At 53.6% G+C, this 17574-nt stretch overlaps 7 protein-coding genes across 7 annotated transcripts; 4 read left to right on the forward strand and 3 right to left on the reverse strand.

Moving 5' to 3' along the window:
* Positions 1-40: 40 nt before the first annotated feature.
* M431DRAFT_357354 (hypothetical protein) lies at positions 41-748 on the forward strand. Its single transcript, XM_024914521.1, has one exon. It carries the CDS (start codon positions 197-199, stop codon positions 689-691), a length of 495 nt encoding a protein of 164 aa, XP_024777738.1. The 5' UTR covers positions 41-196; the 3' UTR covers positions 692-748.
* A 1761-nt stretch (positions 749-2509) lies between these two features.
* Positions 2510-3316, forward strand: M431DRAFT_357409 (hypothetical protein). The gene has a single exon (XM_024914525.1). It carries the CDS (start codon positions 2685-2687, stop codon positions 3150-3152), a length of 468 nt encoding a protein of 155 aa, XP_024777739.1. The 5' UTR covers positions 2510-2684; the 3' UTR covers positions 3153-3316.
* Positions 3317-8100: 4784 nt separating this feature from the next.
* On the reverse strand, positions 8101-9963 carry M431DRAFT_79197 (hypothetical protein; the record flags this gene model as incomplete). The annotated part of the gene is made up of 2 exons (XM_024922791.1): positions 8101-8189; positions 8298-9963. 2 exons carry the CDS (start codon positions 9961-9963, stop codon positions 8101-8103), a joined length of 1755 nt encoding a protein of 584 aa, XP_024777740.1.
* A 599-nt stretch (positions 9964-10562) lies between these two features.
* Positions 10563-11405, forward strand: M431DRAFT_3087 (hypothetical protein; the record flags this gene model as incomplete). The annotated part of the gene is made up of 3 exons (XM_024914203.1): positions 10563-10766; positions 10852-11157; positions 11256-11405. 3 exons carry the CDS (start codon positions 10563-10565, stop codon positions 11403-11405), a joined length of 660 nt encoding a protein of 219 aa, XP_024777741.1.
* A 488-nt stretch (positions 11406-11893) lies between these two features.
* On the reverse strand, positions 11894-12572 carry M431DRAFT_357470 (hypothetical protein). Its single transcript, XM_024914526.1, has one exon. It carries the CDS (start codon positions 12442-12444, stop codon positions 11989-11991), a length of 456 nt encoding a protein of 151 aa, XP_024777742.1. The 5' UTR covers positions 12445-12572; the 3' UTR covers positions 11894-11988.
* A 128-nt stretch (positions 12573-12700) lies between these two features.
* M431DRAFT_492307 (hypothetical protein) lies at positions 12701-14274 on the reverse strand (the record flags this gene model as incomplete). Its single annotated transcript, XM_024916997.1, has 3 exons — positions 12701-13863; positions 13940-14009; positions 14146-14274. The coding sequence occupies 3 exons, from the start codon at positions 14272-14274 to the stop codon at positions 12701-12703; spliced, it is 1362 nt and encodes a 453-aa protein (XP_024777743.1).
* Positions 14275-15975: 1701 nt separating this feature from the next.
* Positions 15976-17018, forward strand: M431DRAFT_357522 (hypothetical protein). The gene has a single exon (XM_024914528.1). The coding sequence runs from the start codon at positions 16083-16085 to the stop codon at positions 16560-16562; it is 480 nt and encodes a 159-aa protein (XP_024777744.1). The 5' UTR covers positions 15976-16082; the 3' UTR covers positions 16563-17018.
* The last annotated feature ends 556 nt before the right edge of the window (positions 17019-17574 follow it).

The raw sequence follows: 17574 nt of genomic DNA on the forward strand, positions 1-17574 counted from the left end.
AGAGGAGAGTAAAGGAAAGGCTTGCGGATCAATTCCAGGGACACAGAGGCAACGTGGGCTGAGAGGGGGAACATATGGAGATATGGTTGTTGAACTGGTCCTCTGAGGCCAGGCGAGAAACACACAGGATCCACGTCCGCAAAAGAGACCCGGAAATGTACCGAAATGCACCTAGGGAAAGCGGCTCTTTTGACGCATGTACGAAGTACTGTTCGTACAGGTACAAAAAGTGACAGAAACGTCCTTATTGCCAACATGGGCAAAGCCAGGCACCGTACAAGTGCATGCATCCAAGGCACGGGGTTGGTCGCGGACGGGGCATCAAAAGGACGCACATGATGGGGCCTCGCCGTGGATTACTGCCATGGCCTGGGGAACGGCCAGATGGGATGGGCATGGCATGCCACCAGTCGTCGAGCAGTCTGTACGAGAACCAAGCAGCGTTTTGCGGTCGATCGCTCAACCCAACCCAGCCATTGCCTCCAGGCCCCAGGGCCACCCCCCTCCCGCGTTCGACGGACAGGCACCGTATGTACGAGCACACAAAGGCACAGTCCGGCGAATGGAGAAAGCGTCACAGCCAATACTTGGCCCATGGCCAGCGTGGGAGCTAATAGGCGGCGCTTCTCGCTGGACCCCAACCGAGTGCGCCAACGCCTCTCCCAGAGCGACAATCGCCCGTTGCATGTAGCAGCGCTGCTAGTCCAAACCCAGCAACCTTGAACCTAGCTCCCTGGTACCTGGCTGCCATAGCATGTGGCAATTCGCCAGAGCGCCAGGGCCTCAGCCCAAAGCCACATCACTGCTAAGCTGCTAAATTGCGTGGTACAGGTGCGCCTGTGCTTGGAACAGTGCAGAAGTGTGTGCGTGCATGCGCGCGAAGGCGCAAGGGTGAGTGGATGCCGCATGAGCCCTCCGAACTCCATGGTAGGAGGGTGTGGTGCGATGGCCAGTCCCAGTGTAAGACAAAGCCAGCGAGACGGATATGCAATCCCAGAGGCGGCAGTTTTCGGTTACGCTCACGGAGGTCCAACAAGGGAGCGGTGTTCCGCGATGGAGGGGGGCGTGCTCCAGATTGTCTCTTGGAAACCATGATATGATGGCATTCGCACACACAGACGAACACAAATCACCCAGAGACCTTGGTCTTGGCCGCCGTCTGAGTGCTCGTATGGATAGCGCTCGCCCGTGGCTCAGCTTGCCCCATCAACAGCGTCATCACGGAGCAGAGGCGTCTTGGGCTTGGGCGCAACATCGAGTCTGAACCTGCTCGCACCAAAGAAAGCTGGCAGCGGGTAGCAAGGGGGTCTAGCCGTGACATGTCCGGTGGTTTGGCCTGGCCTGGCCTCTCTCCCCCACTCTGTGCTAAGCTTTGCAGAGCCCGGCCCAGCAAGTCCTGACGAGATTTGAGCGCGAGTGTCGTTTCGCAACGAGCACGATTCGCCCCGGGGTGGAGATGGGTGTGACCGCAGTAAGCGGTGTTGCCGCGGCTCCGCTCTCTCGGTTACCACAGACTACCTGCTACTGGTGCGCAGAGGAGTGAGCGCAGCGCGCGGAACCTGGACGGCGCAAGTCTCTTCCAATGTTGAGTGTCCGTCTTCCAAGCCGCCTGGCCCGTCTTCTAGCGTTCTTTTCGTTCGAATCGAGTGCGCCGGGGAAGCGATTGGGATGATGCCGCCGCTGTTTGTTCCTGCTTTGCGCAAGTATGAGTCCATGTATCGTAAGCCCACGCACCAGGAATGACGAAATGCCTGTACGTACAAGATATGGAATATGCTACTCCATTGGTGCTCACGTCGAACCATGGCTGAATTGCCATGGACGGGGGTTCTCTGGAGGGCGAAGAGTGCTAGGTAAGGTAAGGAAAAGCATGGGGGAATCTGCTGAGCAAGGGCTCGAAATAGTATCCTTGGGGATATACCCAGCAGTTACCTCAGGTCATACCAGTAATACTCATCTACGCTACCGTCGCCGCGATCAAGGTTGGTACCTGGTAAGTAGCAGTGGCAACCGTAATATTGTTACTAAAGTTGGCATGGACGCCGTAGTGCCAACAGCGTCAGGAAAGAACGGTCCCGAGACCGTTCGAACATCGCCGTGTGCTCCTTCCCACCCCAACGGCCCAACAGGGACGAACATTTTTTTCCGCATGGACACCTCGCAAAACACCACTCTCGCACTCTCTCAGATATTCATACACATAATGCACTACGAGGCTTTCTAAGCAAACTTGTTTCTATCCTTATATTCATCTCCTCTCATCATTATTCATCCCTCACGACGCTTCGAAATACTCTCCGTACGGGGCCTGTGATGCCAAAACTATACCAGTAGATCCAGTTTTGCCTCCGGGACCAGGCCGACAAGGGATCGGATTGGATACGCTCCCAGTGCTCCATACGCTCTAAACTACACATTTTGCCTGCTTCTCATGCATCATCGCAGTTTGTCCCCTGTTCGGCTCCCAGGCCTGTCCCTGCTGCGCCCATCTCAATCCCTTCCCACGGAGCACTGTTCCACCTTTGCGCCCAACCGATCCGGGTGCCATCGCAAGGGGTGCCACCCTCCCAAAGGCGAGCCGCGGCCGCCATCGTCGCCAAGTCTCCATTCCAACCAGCACGACCCGTTTTCAAGACCCTGATGCGGAAACGCGCGGCGTCCGCCTACGCCTGTAGAGCCAATCCATGGCCGCCTCCAGCTCCAGGCACCACCAATCATCACAGGGTTTTCGCCGTCTATCCCGCCAGTCGCCGGCCACAAATGTGAGCAGCTATCCGCGTGAACGCGGCCTATACCCGATCCAAAGGGCACATATGGCCGTCACCTGTGCTTGCAGCATCCGAGTAGATCGGTCTGTGGACGACTATGTCCGAGAAATCGGCGGAATAGAAGGGCGTCTCGTCTCGAAACCATCGTACAGCACTCGGGCTCTGGCTCCTTGGTACACGGCACCTGTGGGTGATGGTCACACCGGCTCGCCTGTCAGAGCCAGCCTGTTCGGCCTTGCTACAGCACTCGCACCTGTCGCCAGTGTATACCAGGATCGTGAAATAGCATCTGATCCCAGATCTTGCCCGCTTCTGTCATCGAAGTGGGACAAGAACCCTAACAGACGCCTTATGAGTAGGTACTTGTACTCGTACCAGCCATGACACTGAATGGACAGGGCTTGCGGATAAGTTGATAGGCTCATCATCACCAGAGCCTGCCTGCCTGCTTGCACTTCCGTGCTCTCTAATAGCGGTCCGCCACAAACGTCAGCTTGCTTACCAGCTACACGTGCCTGTGCAAATACCACTTTTAGTCAGGCCCACCAAGAAGCAAGGCGTCATAGCCTGCCTCTGACTATCTGCGTGTGAATGCACGCTCTCGGTAATTCAAATGATACCTACTATAAACCGGTTACCAGAAACCAGAATGGCGGCTCGAAAAGCCCAGTATCCAATTCGGCCATGCCCAGATTCGTAGGCAGGGGCCAGAACTGCCTTGACGACGTGCCACAAGGGCATCGGCTGTTGTCCGACCCTGAGGGCCAATAGGAACTCTGGTACTAGGTAGGGAATGGTCGTCAAGCAGCTTGGCTGATTAACGCCGCGTTTAGCACCGTCTCGTATCGCCGCCGCCGCCCGCGGCTGTGTCAGGCCACGTACGCCCGACGGCATTACTTGACCTCTTCACCCGCTGGATGTGCACCACCGTTCCACTAGCGCTAGCCTTCGCTTCTGCTTCGGCGCCCTCCAGCGACTGTGGCACGGTTGAGCCCAGCGTGGGATGCTCACAGCGTCTCATTACAGACGGGGCGCGCTACAGCTGCCTACTGCTATAAGGCTCAAAGAAAACCCCGGGGCCCTCAAGCCACTGATCAGATCTGCGGCAGATTGATAGAGCGCCTCGCACGAATTCCTCGAGAATCGCGCACGAGGTTTGTCTTGGCTGTCTTTCATGCCAAGAGCAGAACTGGCTTACACAGTTACTCAAAACGCTTCCCGTTGAAGAGCCGCCCAGACTGGAGCACAGTGCCCGCCGGCCATCCGCCAGCATCAGGCATATAACATGGCTGCTCGTCGCATCAATCAACTGATTGCCCACGCTGTTGAACGCTGGCACGGCTAGCCCAAAGGATTGCTTGGCCGTGAGGACTAGTACAGTTTGCACAGCACGCCACACCAAATCCTTTGAGAGTCGACATTGGGCTCGTGGTAACACATGGCTGAACACGGCATGCAGAAGTTTGGCCAGACAATTCGTGGCTTGTTTCGGCTTGAAACGCCTGCCTGCGAAGATGCTGAGATATCACACCGCCGGAAGGGCCTGGGCCGAAAAGGATGTCAGTCTGGGCATGTTTCTCATGCCCTCTTGTGCCGCCAAGATAACCGCTGGAGCAAACCCACTCGGCGGCTACCTATTAGTTACAATGGATGTTTGAATGCTGGTGAAAATTGGGCAATTGCGTTGTGGCCGAGCCAGCTGCTAATCTGCAATGTTTCCTTCGCAACCTCCTGCAACGAGCAGCAAACTATACTCTAGCGTCCCGAAGGATCAGGGTCGTCACAAAATAGATTCCGTTCTTGTGGCCAGAGGCCCACTCGCCATCCCAGGTTGACGTTCAGTTTACGAGTACCGATCTCAAGGTCGCCGATGCTGATGCTTAACGCCGGTCACTCTGGCTATGATGGATTCAACGACTTTGGAAAGCTCCATCTCCAGCTGTTTCTTTCGAGGAGTCAACTCCCCCGCTGCCTCTACTAACCTAAAGGCTCCGAAGTAAAATGTATGCAGTAGGGCAACCGAGTCACCAGGTGCCATTGTGTATCTGGTCTAGCCGGAGCACGAGTGTCCAACAGATGGTGTGCACGACAAGGTGCCGATCTTGCCAATGCTGGGCAGCGTATCTACATTTAACAGACAGCATAGGCGATACAGCAATCACAACAGTGCTGAATCCGTGGACGAAGTGACACATTATTCCTTTGGATTACAAAGGTGGTGACGATGTCGTTACACTGTGCAATGTGTGATATGTTATAAACCCCAATCAGACTAGGCTTCCCAAAGCCGTGGGCAAACAGGGGAGCAGCCAAGACGGCAGGCATCTTTTCACAAAAGACAGTGAGATATGTCGCCGATAGCATTACCGCACCTTTGCTTTGTTTCCCCATAAGCAAGGTAGCACCACCATTGCGACAAAGTATTTTGTCATAATCACGGCTTGAAAGATTCCGACAGGGTTCTTTCAGCTCCGATCCAACGGCTAGCAAGATGTTGGGCTTACAATTCTATGCCCAGATGGGATAAGACGCCTGAGGGAACGACGACATTGCCATTATTAGTAGTGTAATACTGGAACTGACAGAAGCATTGGTACGAGAGGGTGCAAACAAGCAAGCGGAGCAGCTGCATCTGGATTCCTATGTGGGCTCAACTGTCTGTTCGTTTACCAGGTCCCAGGCACGGTGACATGCGAGATAAGACGCATATCCTGGCAGCCATGTGCCCAGCGTCGAGAAGCAAAGGCGAGGCCCCGTTGGTGCTGGTTCGGCTTGGATAGAGGGGGAGAGGGAAGAGGAGAGCATTAAAGCCAATGCCCTTAGAGGCTACACCTGCTGTACTCATCCTTTTGCGACGGAGTGCCTTAGCGGCGAGCTGTTGGATCGAGGTGAGTCCCATCTAGTGCCTGTAATTTGCTCTTCCAGCACTGCACAGTACAGGACAGTGAAGCCGCAGAACTAACAATAGACCAGAGTGGACGAGTTGAAGCCCCAAAAAAGAAACAGTGGGGATTGGGGGCGTGTGCGGTTGGTTGAAGATTGCAGCCGTGGGTCTGTGCGTGTCTCTGCTTTAGCGAGGCTAAAATTAAGTTGCAAGCGCGCAGCGGACAAGGGAACAGCCGGGCCGGAAAATCGTTTCTTCACACGCACAAGACAAGACAAAGAAGATGCGATTCCTACTTCTACTTTTGTGCGCCTACACCGATGCTCTCCGCGCAGCGTCTGGTTCGTATCGTATTGCGCAAGCTGCTGGACCTGGATCCGGACCCTTGCTTCAATCAGGAAACCACTGCCGAAAGCGTGTACTCGTAGCGCTGCCCCAGGGCCATCGGACAAATCGAGTCGAGCCAGGGACGGAGAACCGGGAGCAGAGTTTAGCATCTTACGGCGCCCTGACGCTGACTCAGGTATTAGTACGAGTGGCTGGAGGCTGCTAATTCAATCTACAGCCTACAGGTACCAGGGAATCACGTCAACGTCTTCAATGAGGGGATCCAAACAATTTCTACCTATTTACGTACGACTTACCATTGAAGTCTTTTCGATGACTAACCACCTACCTGCAATAAGCACATATTCAAGATGCCCCGTGCACGCACATCAACGTCAATCAAATCCACCGCCAATCACAGCACGTCATCTCACCGTTTCTCATCCTCTCTCCAACACACGCAGCAACAAGCATCCAGACAGCTTTATGGCCCAAAAATAGCACCAGTCGACAAGGTTCATCGGATCAAATACCCTTTTTCCCTTGGCATGGCAACTATATCAAAAATCAACTAATGCTCAACTCAAGCTTCAAAATCTATTTATGTATATTCCCTCTCTCCTCTCTCCACCCCCACACCCGTCCTGACCAATGATTGTCCTCGAAATAGCCGCTCAGCTAATCCTAAGCGCTCGCGAATAGGACCGGCAGCTTCTTCTAGAACGATTCTTTTCTCTTTCAGCGCTTCCAATCTTCAACAATATTGTTCATCCCCCCGTCGTTTCAAGCTGCAGGAGGAAGAAAGAGGGTAACATTCTCTTTTGCTATTTTTATCGCCCATGCTCATGCAAGGCATCGTTCCTTGGGACCTTGCATGTTGCCGCCCCTCCTAATTGCCTGCCATCACTCCCCCTTCCCGCCAACAACAACAGCAACAACCATCGAGGTTTGCTTCTTACCCGCCCATCCCATGAACTATTTGGCGTCATGGAGACGCCGGGCATGTCTTCCTTCTCCACCTCCCCATATTGAGGAGACAACCACTCGGCATATGCCAGTAGCGGTTCTTTCATCCGCTTCTATTTCTGTCTTTGCCGCCAAACAAAGTCCCACCTTGCTCATGCATCGCGAGCAATCCCCCTGACTGGACTGGTGGTTCCTGAATTCCCCATTCCGTGCTCACGGTACCGCCGTGATTCTTGATGCATCATACCTTACCTACAGTACACGCCCCTCCATCTTCCCTTGTTTCCCCCCTTGAACCCCCTCCAGATGCTAGTTTATGAACCCAGATATAGCCATCTCGATCTTTTTATTCCACGCGAGATCAGGGGATGTGTTATTTTTAGAGATGTTGTTGCTATATTAAGATGTAGCCTCAATGCAGGTGTCTAAAAGTAGCATGAGCTTTAATGAGACATCATTCATGAACCCGTCAACGACGCTCTCGTCTCCCCCTTGACCTTGAGCTCTTTTCTAGCCACTCGTTTTCCCCCAATCAACCCCCCGTATCCTACATACATGTGCTCTGGAGAATAATGCTGTTTCATGCGGAACCCCCTCCCTTGTTCATTTTGTTCCTGCTTATACGCCAGCCCACACAAAGAGTAGATACGCCGTTTGCGAATAGCTTCCCCTGATGAGCACGCGCCCGCTAATACGTCACCATACGTTGGGGAACCTGCATGCTCCTCCCATATTTCACGACCGGCTCTGCGACCATGGCGCTTCTTTAGTTCGTCGAAGCCGAAGGAGGGGGGCACCCCGTAAGAACTTGTTTCCAAAGCAGAAGCGCTTGGGCTCATCGAAGTCTAACACAGTAGTCGTTTGTTTCATGGATCCATCTTTCATCTTGCACAAGCGCTGTGAATAACCATGCCATCACATCGGTAGCAGCTAAAATCTTGCAGATAACGATTCCATGGCGCGTCTATCCGGAGTTAGGGATACGCCACAATCTAAGATGATCTCGCTTCCAGGGTTTTGCAAGTTTGCTTTCTCTAATTCATCCCCACGAACAGGGTTATCTCCCTGTCATTTTGATAGAACAAGACAAGATGATGGGAAATGGGCGCGTAGGGCAAAGTACCGGTACACGAGAGGTACTCAGTATCATCATCTTCATTTCTTCTGCCTCTTCAGACTCTTGTCGCTCACAGAGCTCAACACACTAGCGCTTCGCTTGCGCGTGGTAACACCGCTGTCTTTCCCTTCGTCCGCGTTATCATCGTCCTGTTCCACGGATGGCTGGGCGGTTGCTTCGTCTGCTGCGTCCTCATCTTGCTCCTTTTCTTCATCCTCGGGGTGAGCTGCAGCACCATCTTCATCATTGTCCTTGGAGGGCTCATCTGCCTCCGCCGATTCGTCTTTAGCATCCTCATCATCTTCATCAGCGTCTGCAGACTTTTCAGCGTCTTGATTACCCAGAGCCTTTTCCCGCTCTGCCTTCTTGGCGAGTTCAAGCTTAATCTCTGCGTCAATCTTGTCTGTAATCTTGCGAGCATCGAGAAGGCTATTCACAGATGCCAAGAGCTGTTCAAAGGCATGCGTTGTCGCTGCTGTAGGCATAGCCAGCTTGGCAGGAACATCCAGCTCGTTGAGGGTGTTGGTGATACGCAACTGCTGCTGGTTGGATTTATGAGAGAACAGCTTGTTGATCTTCTCTGTCCGGAAAGTAGGCCCGGAGCCCAGGCGATCATGATGCGTGACACCGTAGATAATCTCCTCGTGCTCGGTAAGTTTCTTGCGCTCTTGCAGCTGTTGTTGTTGCGATTGCTGTTGCTGCTGCTGTTGTTGAGCCTGTTGCTGTTGGATTTGTTGCTGTGATTGAGACTGTGACTTCTTGTGTGCAGAGGACGCCGCCGTTGACGCACCCGACTCCCGTGGTCCGGAAGAAGCCGCAGCGCTATCACGTCTTCCGTTCTCTGGAGCTGCCTGCTGCGGCGTGGGCTGGCCTGAGGGCGTGGGCACTTCAGCACCCATAATAGACTTTCGTTTCTTAGACTTGTCGGCGGTCATCAAATTTTGTAGCAATGTCTGTAAGCCAGCCGATGACTTGAAAGTGTTGATATCTTGCTCTGCGTGGGGATAGTCCAGGCGGTTGTACAGCTCCCTCCGTTCTTCGTTGAACCTGTCACTTCGAGCCAAAATTCGCTTAATCTCCAGTAGTAGCGATTCTTCCTCGCGCGCCTCTTCGCGAGACCTCCCAAAGGAATTCAGGGCAAAATCCTTGCGCAGCTTTTCCTGTTGGGGGTTGAAGTGCGCCATTAACTCATGGAGCGCAAATTCGGGCTGTGTCATGTATTGGACTGGTTTCTGGACGGCCATCATTCTGGATGCCACTTCGTAATATCTCGCCTTGAGGTCCTCCATCGACCGAGACCGTGTAGCTGGCACGATAGCCTTACTCTCGTCACCATCGGCGTCGGCCTCACCATTCGTAGCTGGCGGGCTCCATTCGTAGCGATCCCATATAAGGGGCCATCTGATATCAAAGTCTCGCACCAACTCCATCAAGTAATCTGTCTCTTCCTTGGTCCAATCGGGATTCTCCAAGACTTGATGATACTGGTCCTCGTTGTACTGAGGCACTGAAACTTGAACATTGTACTTTGCGTACAACGAATCTTCAACATCCTCTGTCTCCGGCACATTGCCATCTCCTGCCGCTGAAGAAGACTGCTTCCCTTCTTCGACCCTCCTCCAGTGCCTCAAGACCAGGCTTTCATCTTTCCTTCCAGAGTTCGCAAACTGTCGCAGCTCCCATCGTGCGGCCGGCTTACGACTAACGAACCGGCGCTTCTTGAACTGCGTGACCTCTGGAACAATGGCGATGGGGTTGTCGCCGCCCAGATTGTGCACCTCGCGCGCGAGGCCCTTGAGGTTGGGGCGCGGGGCGGTGATTTTTGCCTTCTTGGAGGGACGAGGGCCGCCGGCAGCGCCATCGGGGAGGTTGAGCACGTCGCGGACGTCGGAAGATGTCATTGTGGTTGAGATTATCGGCAGTTTTTTGTAGAGGAAAGTTTGGAGGAAAGGATTTATGCCGTCATCGCTTTATTTCTATTTAAGCCCGCGAGCAAATAAACAGAGTTTCGATCGAAAGTGGATGCGTTATCGGTTGTTTCAATTAATGGCGATAAGTCGCAGTCGGATGCGGATGCAGCGATGATTGAAAGAAATAGGAAATCATCAAGACGAGTTGGAATAATCGTGCAAGGCTGATGGTTTGCAGCAAGCTTGAAAGTTCTGGCAAAGCGCGTTTGGGCAGCCGGTCGAGTGCACGTGACCCACGCCGGTGCTGGTACAGACCCCTGGATTTTCTGAACGTGGCAGCTTCGCTGAAGGAGGGACGAAGTTCAAGTTGACCAAAGGGAGACAGACGCTCAACCGCCAATTGCGCCGTCCTTTTTTCCTTCCACAACCAAGCGAAAACGGGCCTCAATTGCTGTGATCGTGCCATTTTACTATTGCACGAGAAACCGCAAATTTCATCGCGGAGATTCGGTGCAAAAGACAACTTCACCCGCCCCCCGGTTTATAACACATCAACCACAGCCAGCTCCCCTCAACGAAACAACACAAAGATGAGGTCCCTCTTCTCTCTGGCCACCTTTGTGGCCGCGGCGCAAGCTCTGTACTTCTTCATCGACGGCGGCACCCCCAAGTGCTTCTACGAAGAGCTTCCCAAGGACACTCTAGTCGTGGGCCACTACTCTGCCTCGGAGTGGGACGACCGGGCGAACCAGTGGCAGGAACACCAAGGCATCACCATCTACATCACCGTCGATGTATGTAAACACAATACACATTCCCCCTTATATATCAATTGTTATTACAGGGAACACACTGGCTAAAACAGCAGCAAACAAACAGGAAATCTTCGACAACAACCACCGTGTCGTCTCCCAGCGAGGCACCTCCTCCGGCCGCTTCACCTTCTCCGCCGCCGACGCAGGCGACCACAAGATCTGCTTCATGCCCTCCTCCAGCAGCGGCCGCCCCGGTTGGCTCTCCATGGCCAACTACAACGGCGGCATCAAGCTGCGCCTCGACATGGTCATTGGCGAGACCAACCAGATCGAGAGCGACGACAAGGAGAAGCTTCAGGACATTACTACCCGCGTCAAGGACCTCAATGCCAGGCTGAACGACATTCGCAGGGAACAGGTTTTCCAAAGAGTCAGTTTTACACACACCCTCTCCCCCTTCCTTTGGCGTTTTTTGCCATTACTCTTCATGTTAGTGTTAGATGCTTACACTACTTCCACCATCTTCAGGAACGAGAAGCCGAGTTCAGAGACCAGTCCGAATCCACAAACGCCCGCGTCGTCCGCTGGATCATCATCCAACTCGTCGTCCTCGGCGCTACCTGCGCATGGCAACTCTCACATCTACGCTCATTCTTCATCAAGCAAAAGCTTACTTGAGAAGGATACAAACTAGAAGCGACAAATAGAGCTTGGGGTAGGAAGAAGGTTTCGACTTACTAGCCTTTTGGGGGGAGGGGATAACTCTTTATTAAAAACAATACTGTGGGAGTCAGGAAGAAGGAAAATATTCGAAATACGATAAACAGCCCGTCGTTTCGTTCCACATCTAAACCGTCAAAAAAAAAACCCTCTCGATCAAAGTACATATCAGGTGTGCGAGGAAAGGGTGAGGTCCGTCCATTTACTTAATGTATGATGCGTAGCGTAGTTGCGGCAAATTGAAAGAAATGAAAAATCTTCGATATAGTAATTGTTCCAGTTGATTTTTTTTAATAAGTTTACCAAGTTTTGCTGCATCCTCACACTTTTTTTGGACAATCCTAATTCCATTACAAGGTATACCGATGAATAACTCCCTACCTAATGACGGATCCCAAACTCTCAAAAGACATCTTCTCTCCGTACAAAGCTCGCCAATTTCTGAACTGTCACACGTGAAATGCTGCTACTACCTCGACCTCGTCTCTCTATACACACCCATGCCCAGCTCGTCACTCGCCCCCCTTTCCTTGCTTCTATTTCATTCTCCGCCACTCCATGATTCGCAAGACTTATTATATAGACGGCGCAAATAGAGTAAAAAGAAAAGCACACCTGGACCAGACCCAATGCTGCCCTTCGTGACCATCCTGCGCCTTGCTGCGCTGCACATCGAAAGTGGTGTAGTATGGTGTCGTAATGGAATGTCAGACATAAGAAAAAGAAAAAAGGAAATAATAATATGGAAAAAAAAGAAGAAAAAGAAAAAGAAAAAAGGTCCAACCAAAAAATCAAGACCAGTATCCGTCTGTCGTTTTTTTTCTCTCTCGCAACTCCTTCTCGGTTGGTCGTAATGGACACGCGCTCCCATCAATGCCGCGGTTCTTCTATTGAGTGGTAGGTAGGTGGTATGACATGGATGTAGTGAAAGTATGGAGTAAATCGATTCGCTATTCTGTTTCCAAGCCGGGGGTGTCTTTCGCCTTGAACGGTCCATCGCCTTCCTCTGAGCCCAGGGCCCTGCAGCTCTCTTCTGCCATCTAGTATTTGGCTTGAGCTGCAGTCGTCTGGACGCAGAGAACAAAATGTCCGTCTCACCAGCAGGTTTGATTTTTTTCTGTTTGCTTCAAGGAATCAATCTCCAGTAGAATTAAGAGGGGCGTCGACATAATTTGTCGGGGTACAATGTCGCCAGCCATGCATGGTACTAAATAAATCCCGAAAAACTCGCAAAAAAACAAACAACGCCCGCTTTAGCCACAGCAAATGGTCTTCATGAACTTCTGGAACCCGCTGGGCTGCTGGGCCTCGGCGGGTCGCGCACTAGGCTGGCCTGCTGCCGTCATGGGGCCCTGCTGGCTCGTTACCGGCTGGGGGAGGTTCTGGGTGCTGTTCTGGAACTGGGCCTGAGTTGAGCCAGTGGGGGTACCCATTTCGCGAAGACCTGTTCCACTCATCCGCTGGGCTGGCAGTGCGCCGGGGGCGTTTGGTCGATCTCTCTTGCTCCCCATCTGCTTGATCGGCGAAGGAGGAGGGGGCTGCGCGGCGTTTAAACGGCCGACAGTGAGATTCTGAGCCTGCTGTTGAGAGCTGGTATTCCCAGGACGATGACCACTGTGCAGCTCCATTTGAGAAGGACCGGGGCGCGCGTTTGGGTTGTGCAAGTATGCGGCGCCATGATTCTTCATCGAGTCCCACCCCTTTCCCGAATCCTTGCTGATCTTCATCCAGTCGTACTCGCCATCCTCGACGTCGCCGGCGTTCTTCAAGGCCTGGGTGAAGAGCTCTCGAAGGTAATCGTAGTCGGGGGTATCCTCGAAACCAAGGTTTCGGACGTACGTCAGGTACTTGCTGAACTCCTCGGGGAAGCCCTCGCAGAGATCCTTGATGGCAGTGGTCTGCTTCTTCTCACCAATCTTTTCATATTTTTGCTTGTTAGTAGCAGCCTTGAGGCCCTGCCAGGGGAGACCGCCACGCAGGAAGTACATGAAAACGTGGCCAAGAGCCTCCAGGTCATCTCGTCGAGACTGTTCGCGACCAAGATGCGTGTTGATACTCATGTAACGGGCAGTACCGGACAGCGACTTCCTCTCGCGGTAGGGGATGTGCTGCTTGGTCTTGGGGTCTCGGTATTGCTTGGCCATACCGAAGTCGACCACGTGAATGACGTTGGATGCCTTAGTTCCTGGTCGTCCGATCAAAAAGTTGTCGGGCTTGATATCACGGTAGATGAGGTTCTTTTCGTGAATCGTCTGGACTCGGGAAAGCATCTGCTTGGCGACCATGACGACGGTCTTGATCGTGAACCGACGTCCGCAGTGGTCGAAAAGATCCTCGAGAGAAGGTCCGAGCAGGTCGATGACAAGGATGTTGTGCAGACCCTCCTGTCCGAAGTAGTAGACATTGGGAATGCCGGCTAGAAAGAAGCGCGCCGCGTTAGCATCAACCGTCTGTATCGTTGAGGTTGGCGAAAATGAATAGGTGTGGCTTACGGCAACCAACGAGAATCTTATACGTGCGGTACTCATCCCGAAGCTGTGGTGCATCACTCTTCCGAGGTTCCTGCGAGGCAGCAATGTCAGTATTAACTAAAGGGGAAAAATTGAGAGTCGACACGACAAGGCGAACAAAGACGCCAGCGATTTATCTTTGCGTGTAGACGTTGCTATACGCGGACACGCAGGCTTTGGCTACTCACAAATTTGATGGCCACCTGCTGGTTGTTCAACAGATTGGTTCCCTCAAAGATGACTCCAAAGGAACCCTCTCCAATTTTCTTGCCGACCCGGTAGTGGACGCCGACGACGTTTGACGACGAGGAAGCCATGGCTGCGGTGGAAGAGCGACGTCGAGAATGTCGAAAGAGGCTCGAGACGATGGAGGATAGAGGGCGAAAGAAGGATCGTCGACTACTTCCGGTCGGACGAACGGTCGGGGCGGCGAGCAGAGGCTCGGGAGCAACGAAGCAGCCCCTGGACAGGGGGGGTCCGGAGAATCAAGAGGGCCGGAGTCTGTGAGAAGGGCCAAAAGGATACAAGCAGTCAGCGACGACGTTAACTAAGCATTCCGGCGTGATGCTGGTTTGGAGGCGATGGCGATGGCGATGGTGATGGCGGTGGTGATGATGGCAATGCAAGCGGGCTGGAGAGGATTGAACGACAGAGTGCAGAAAAGGACGAAGGAGCGAGTGGACAATTGCTGGGGTGCTCATTTTGGGGCGAGGCAAAGTCTGCTGAGGCGGGCAGGGGTTGGGCAGGGGCTGCGCTGGGGGTCCGGGCGGTCAAGCCAACCTGGGGGTTGTCCCGCGCGGCCTAGAGGCATCCTAGAGGCATGCAACGAGCGCTGAGTGGCGGGCGGTCCACTAGCCTGGCCGAGGCGCTAGCGGTGCATCCAGCGCCTTGCACAAAAAACTTGTCCACTGGAGCAGCGAGGGCCAGCGCCAGCCAGCGCCTACAGTTGGCCCTCCAATGCACTGAGCACGAGAACAGCCAGCCAGAGCGGCGACACCGCGCCACAAGCCCACACTCGCCGGCAGCCGCGCTTCTTAGGCCGGGAGGTTATGTTGAAAGTTGGCTTGCACCCGACCAGACCCTTTTCAATCCAGGCACTCGGCGGTTAGCATCTGCAGTAGCAGCAAAGTAGGACTCACCCGGGCTGGTAGCTTGTTGCCACTCTATTCTGCTCAAAGTTTCAATCAACTGCCAACGGGGCGGCGAGAACTCGGGAAAAAGATTGGATGAAAGAGTGAAGAATGATGCTCAGACCCAAAAGGTACACGGAGGAAAGGAGTTGAGCAGGAAACAGGAAGGAAAGGGAGAATCCATGGGAAATGGGACGCTGCAAGGTTCGCCAGTGCATCCTCACCCAGGGTCGCGCGATTTCTGTACCTGGGACCGCCAGGGTACTCGCGCCCCAAGTATCTGCCAGCCTCCCGCGCCGCGCAAAGATACCTCCCTTGGTGTTTTGACGCGTACCGGGGACGCGAGCTAGGCGATGGATTGGAAGCGCAGGGCTCTCTGCAGTAAAGTGTACCTGTGCTCGTACATGTACGGATTCGGCCGCGCAGAAGTTCTACCACAATGCAAACGAAGCTATGGAGCAAGCTATAACCTTGGCTCCCACGCGACTCGGTGCCTGGCTTCAGACGAACAGGCCCAAGTGCTGTGCTACGAGTAATTTTGTATCGTAAAAAGCAGCATGAGCGGCTTTTCTCAGATCCAAGAGCAATCTGGACTGGCCTGGCCTGGGTTGAAACCTAATGCTACCTAGCACGGAGAGCTAATAGAACCTACGGTCGGGTAATACGTGCTAGAGTGGTGTCGTACCTTGGAGTACGTGTAGTGCTCGCCCCATTGAACCTGGAGAACCTTACGGGAGCTCGTGCTTGGGCATGAACATGGACGGAATGAAGAGCGAATCCGTCAATGCGACCGTTGCGGACACAGGACACGTGCAGCCGGTTTGTTTTCTTGCGCCGATTTTGATGGGAGCAGCAAGATGGATGGAAACCATCAATCAATCTCTGAATCACATCCAATGCGGTAAGCCCTACGCCAACAGGTACCTACTCGTACGGCGTCGTGCAACAGAATCGGCATCGTCATCCACTGAGCCATTTCGCTTCCGAAAAGCTCAATGCGCGTCAAAGTCAATATTACCACTAGCAGTAATAAGGAACATCAGCCAGCCCGGCCCTCCACGGGCACCGCCGATGGTGTTCCGAGTCGTTGCGCTTGGCATCGACCAGCCGAGTGCAGCCTGGCGTGTTGGCATGGGCGGATCGAAGAGGGCTGTCGCTTGGCCCTCGCATTCCCGCAAGCTCCAATCATTGCCTGCTACGTGCATCCAAGCTTCCAGCATCCAGAGCGTGGATTTCCGATGTCGTCCACGTCCACGACGGCCTCAAATGCAAAGAGCCGACCTTGGACGCCGGTGACATGCCGCGATAGCTGCTTCTACGAGTACGGGCAATGTACCTACCGCGCCGGCGTGTGGATCACCTCGTACCAAGTGCACGCTTGTACCTTGCGATTACTGCTCCGTACTACGCTCAAAGACGGCCAAGCTCGAGCACAATCGTCTCCGATCCCAGAAACAGCGTCCCAGTTCCGTTAGCCGCGCTGGGGAGCGAGCAGACGAGCGCCCCATCGTGTCTCCACGGCAATGACAGCAATGCGTTTCGCTATACGGAGCTCTTTCATAACGACCCCCTGGTGAACTCATGGTACCGTGGCCGTTGCCCGAGTTTCCTCATCGCTAACGACGGTCCCTTTGCTCTGCGAGCCCCCCTTACCAGCAAATTTATTTGCTAATTACTATCCAATCCTCACCTTGGATCCCTGGCCAGGAAATGTTTGGGGAGGCCAGTACGGATACGGAATGCTGCCACCTGAAGAATGCCGTGGTAAAGCGGGAAAGGCGACAGCAGGTACTCCAGCTCCAGCTACCTTGCTAGCACCAGCATAGGTACCGTCTTCCAGATAATATTACAGATCCATTCTGCGTTATTAACTGGCGGTACTGGCATCTGGGAAGAGGCATCGCCGGTTTCGTCTGTGTTCGATGTTGGGTCGAAGTCGAGCACGGAGTAAAAAGCAATTACAGCTGCTCCATCGTCAATCAATCGTTTGCGTCTCTACTATTGTCGCAAAATGGCTGCTACTCTATTGCCCCTTTGCTAGTGTACGAGGACGGATATCCACGCCAGAAGCCAATGCACGTACTTGTACTGGCTGATATGCTCCGTACTTGTGCAGCTTGCCGTTGCATTGAATCGAATCCTCATCCCCGCCGTCAGCTACGAGGCACTCAATGAGTGGCTGCCGTAGCAAGTAGTGCGCTGCATCTACTTTCTCCTCTGCACCGCTAGCCTCGTCACACGCAGCGGCACATGTGAGTGACGCTCAGGTGCTTGCTGCCCTTGCAGGACAAGTTGAGGACATCTGCTGGGTCGGTCGCACCGTCGTGGGGCTCGCGAATGCATGCGTCTGCCAAACACGGCTGACAACACCGTATTACAGCTCGTACATGTCTCTAGCCGACGAACAATGGGATCCATTGACGGCTTGTTCTCTCCCTTCTCTCCCTTTATCGCCTTTATGGCAAGGTCTCAGTTGCGGAAACGTAG

The sequence above is a fragment of the Trichoderma harzianum genome (assembly GCF_003025095.1).
Source record: "Trichoderma harzianum CBS 226.95 unplaced genomic scaffold M431scaffold_3, whole genome shotgun sequence".
NCBI lineage: Eukaryota > Fungi > Ascomycota > Sordariomycetes > Hypocreales > Hypocreaceae > Trichoderma > Trichoderma harzianum.

Bases quoted from the DNA above. Each gene is read 5' to 3' on its own strand.
- M431DRAFT_357354 (XM_024914521.1), top strand. From the start codon at position 197: ATGTACGAAGTACTGTTCGTACAGGTACAAAAAGTGACAGAAACGTCC.
- M431DRAFT_357409 (XM_024914525.1), top strand. From the start codon at position 2,685: ATGGCCGCCTCCAGCTCCAGGCACCACCAATCATCACAGGGTTTTCGC.
- M431DRAFT_357470 (XM_024914526.1), bottom strand. From the start codon at position 12,444: ATGGACCGTTCAAGGCGAAAGACACCCCCGGCTTGGAAACAGAATAGC.
- M431DRAFT_357522 (XM_024914528.1), top strand. From the start codon at position 16,083: ATGCGCGTCAAAGTCAATATTACCACTAGCAGTAATAAGGAACATCAG.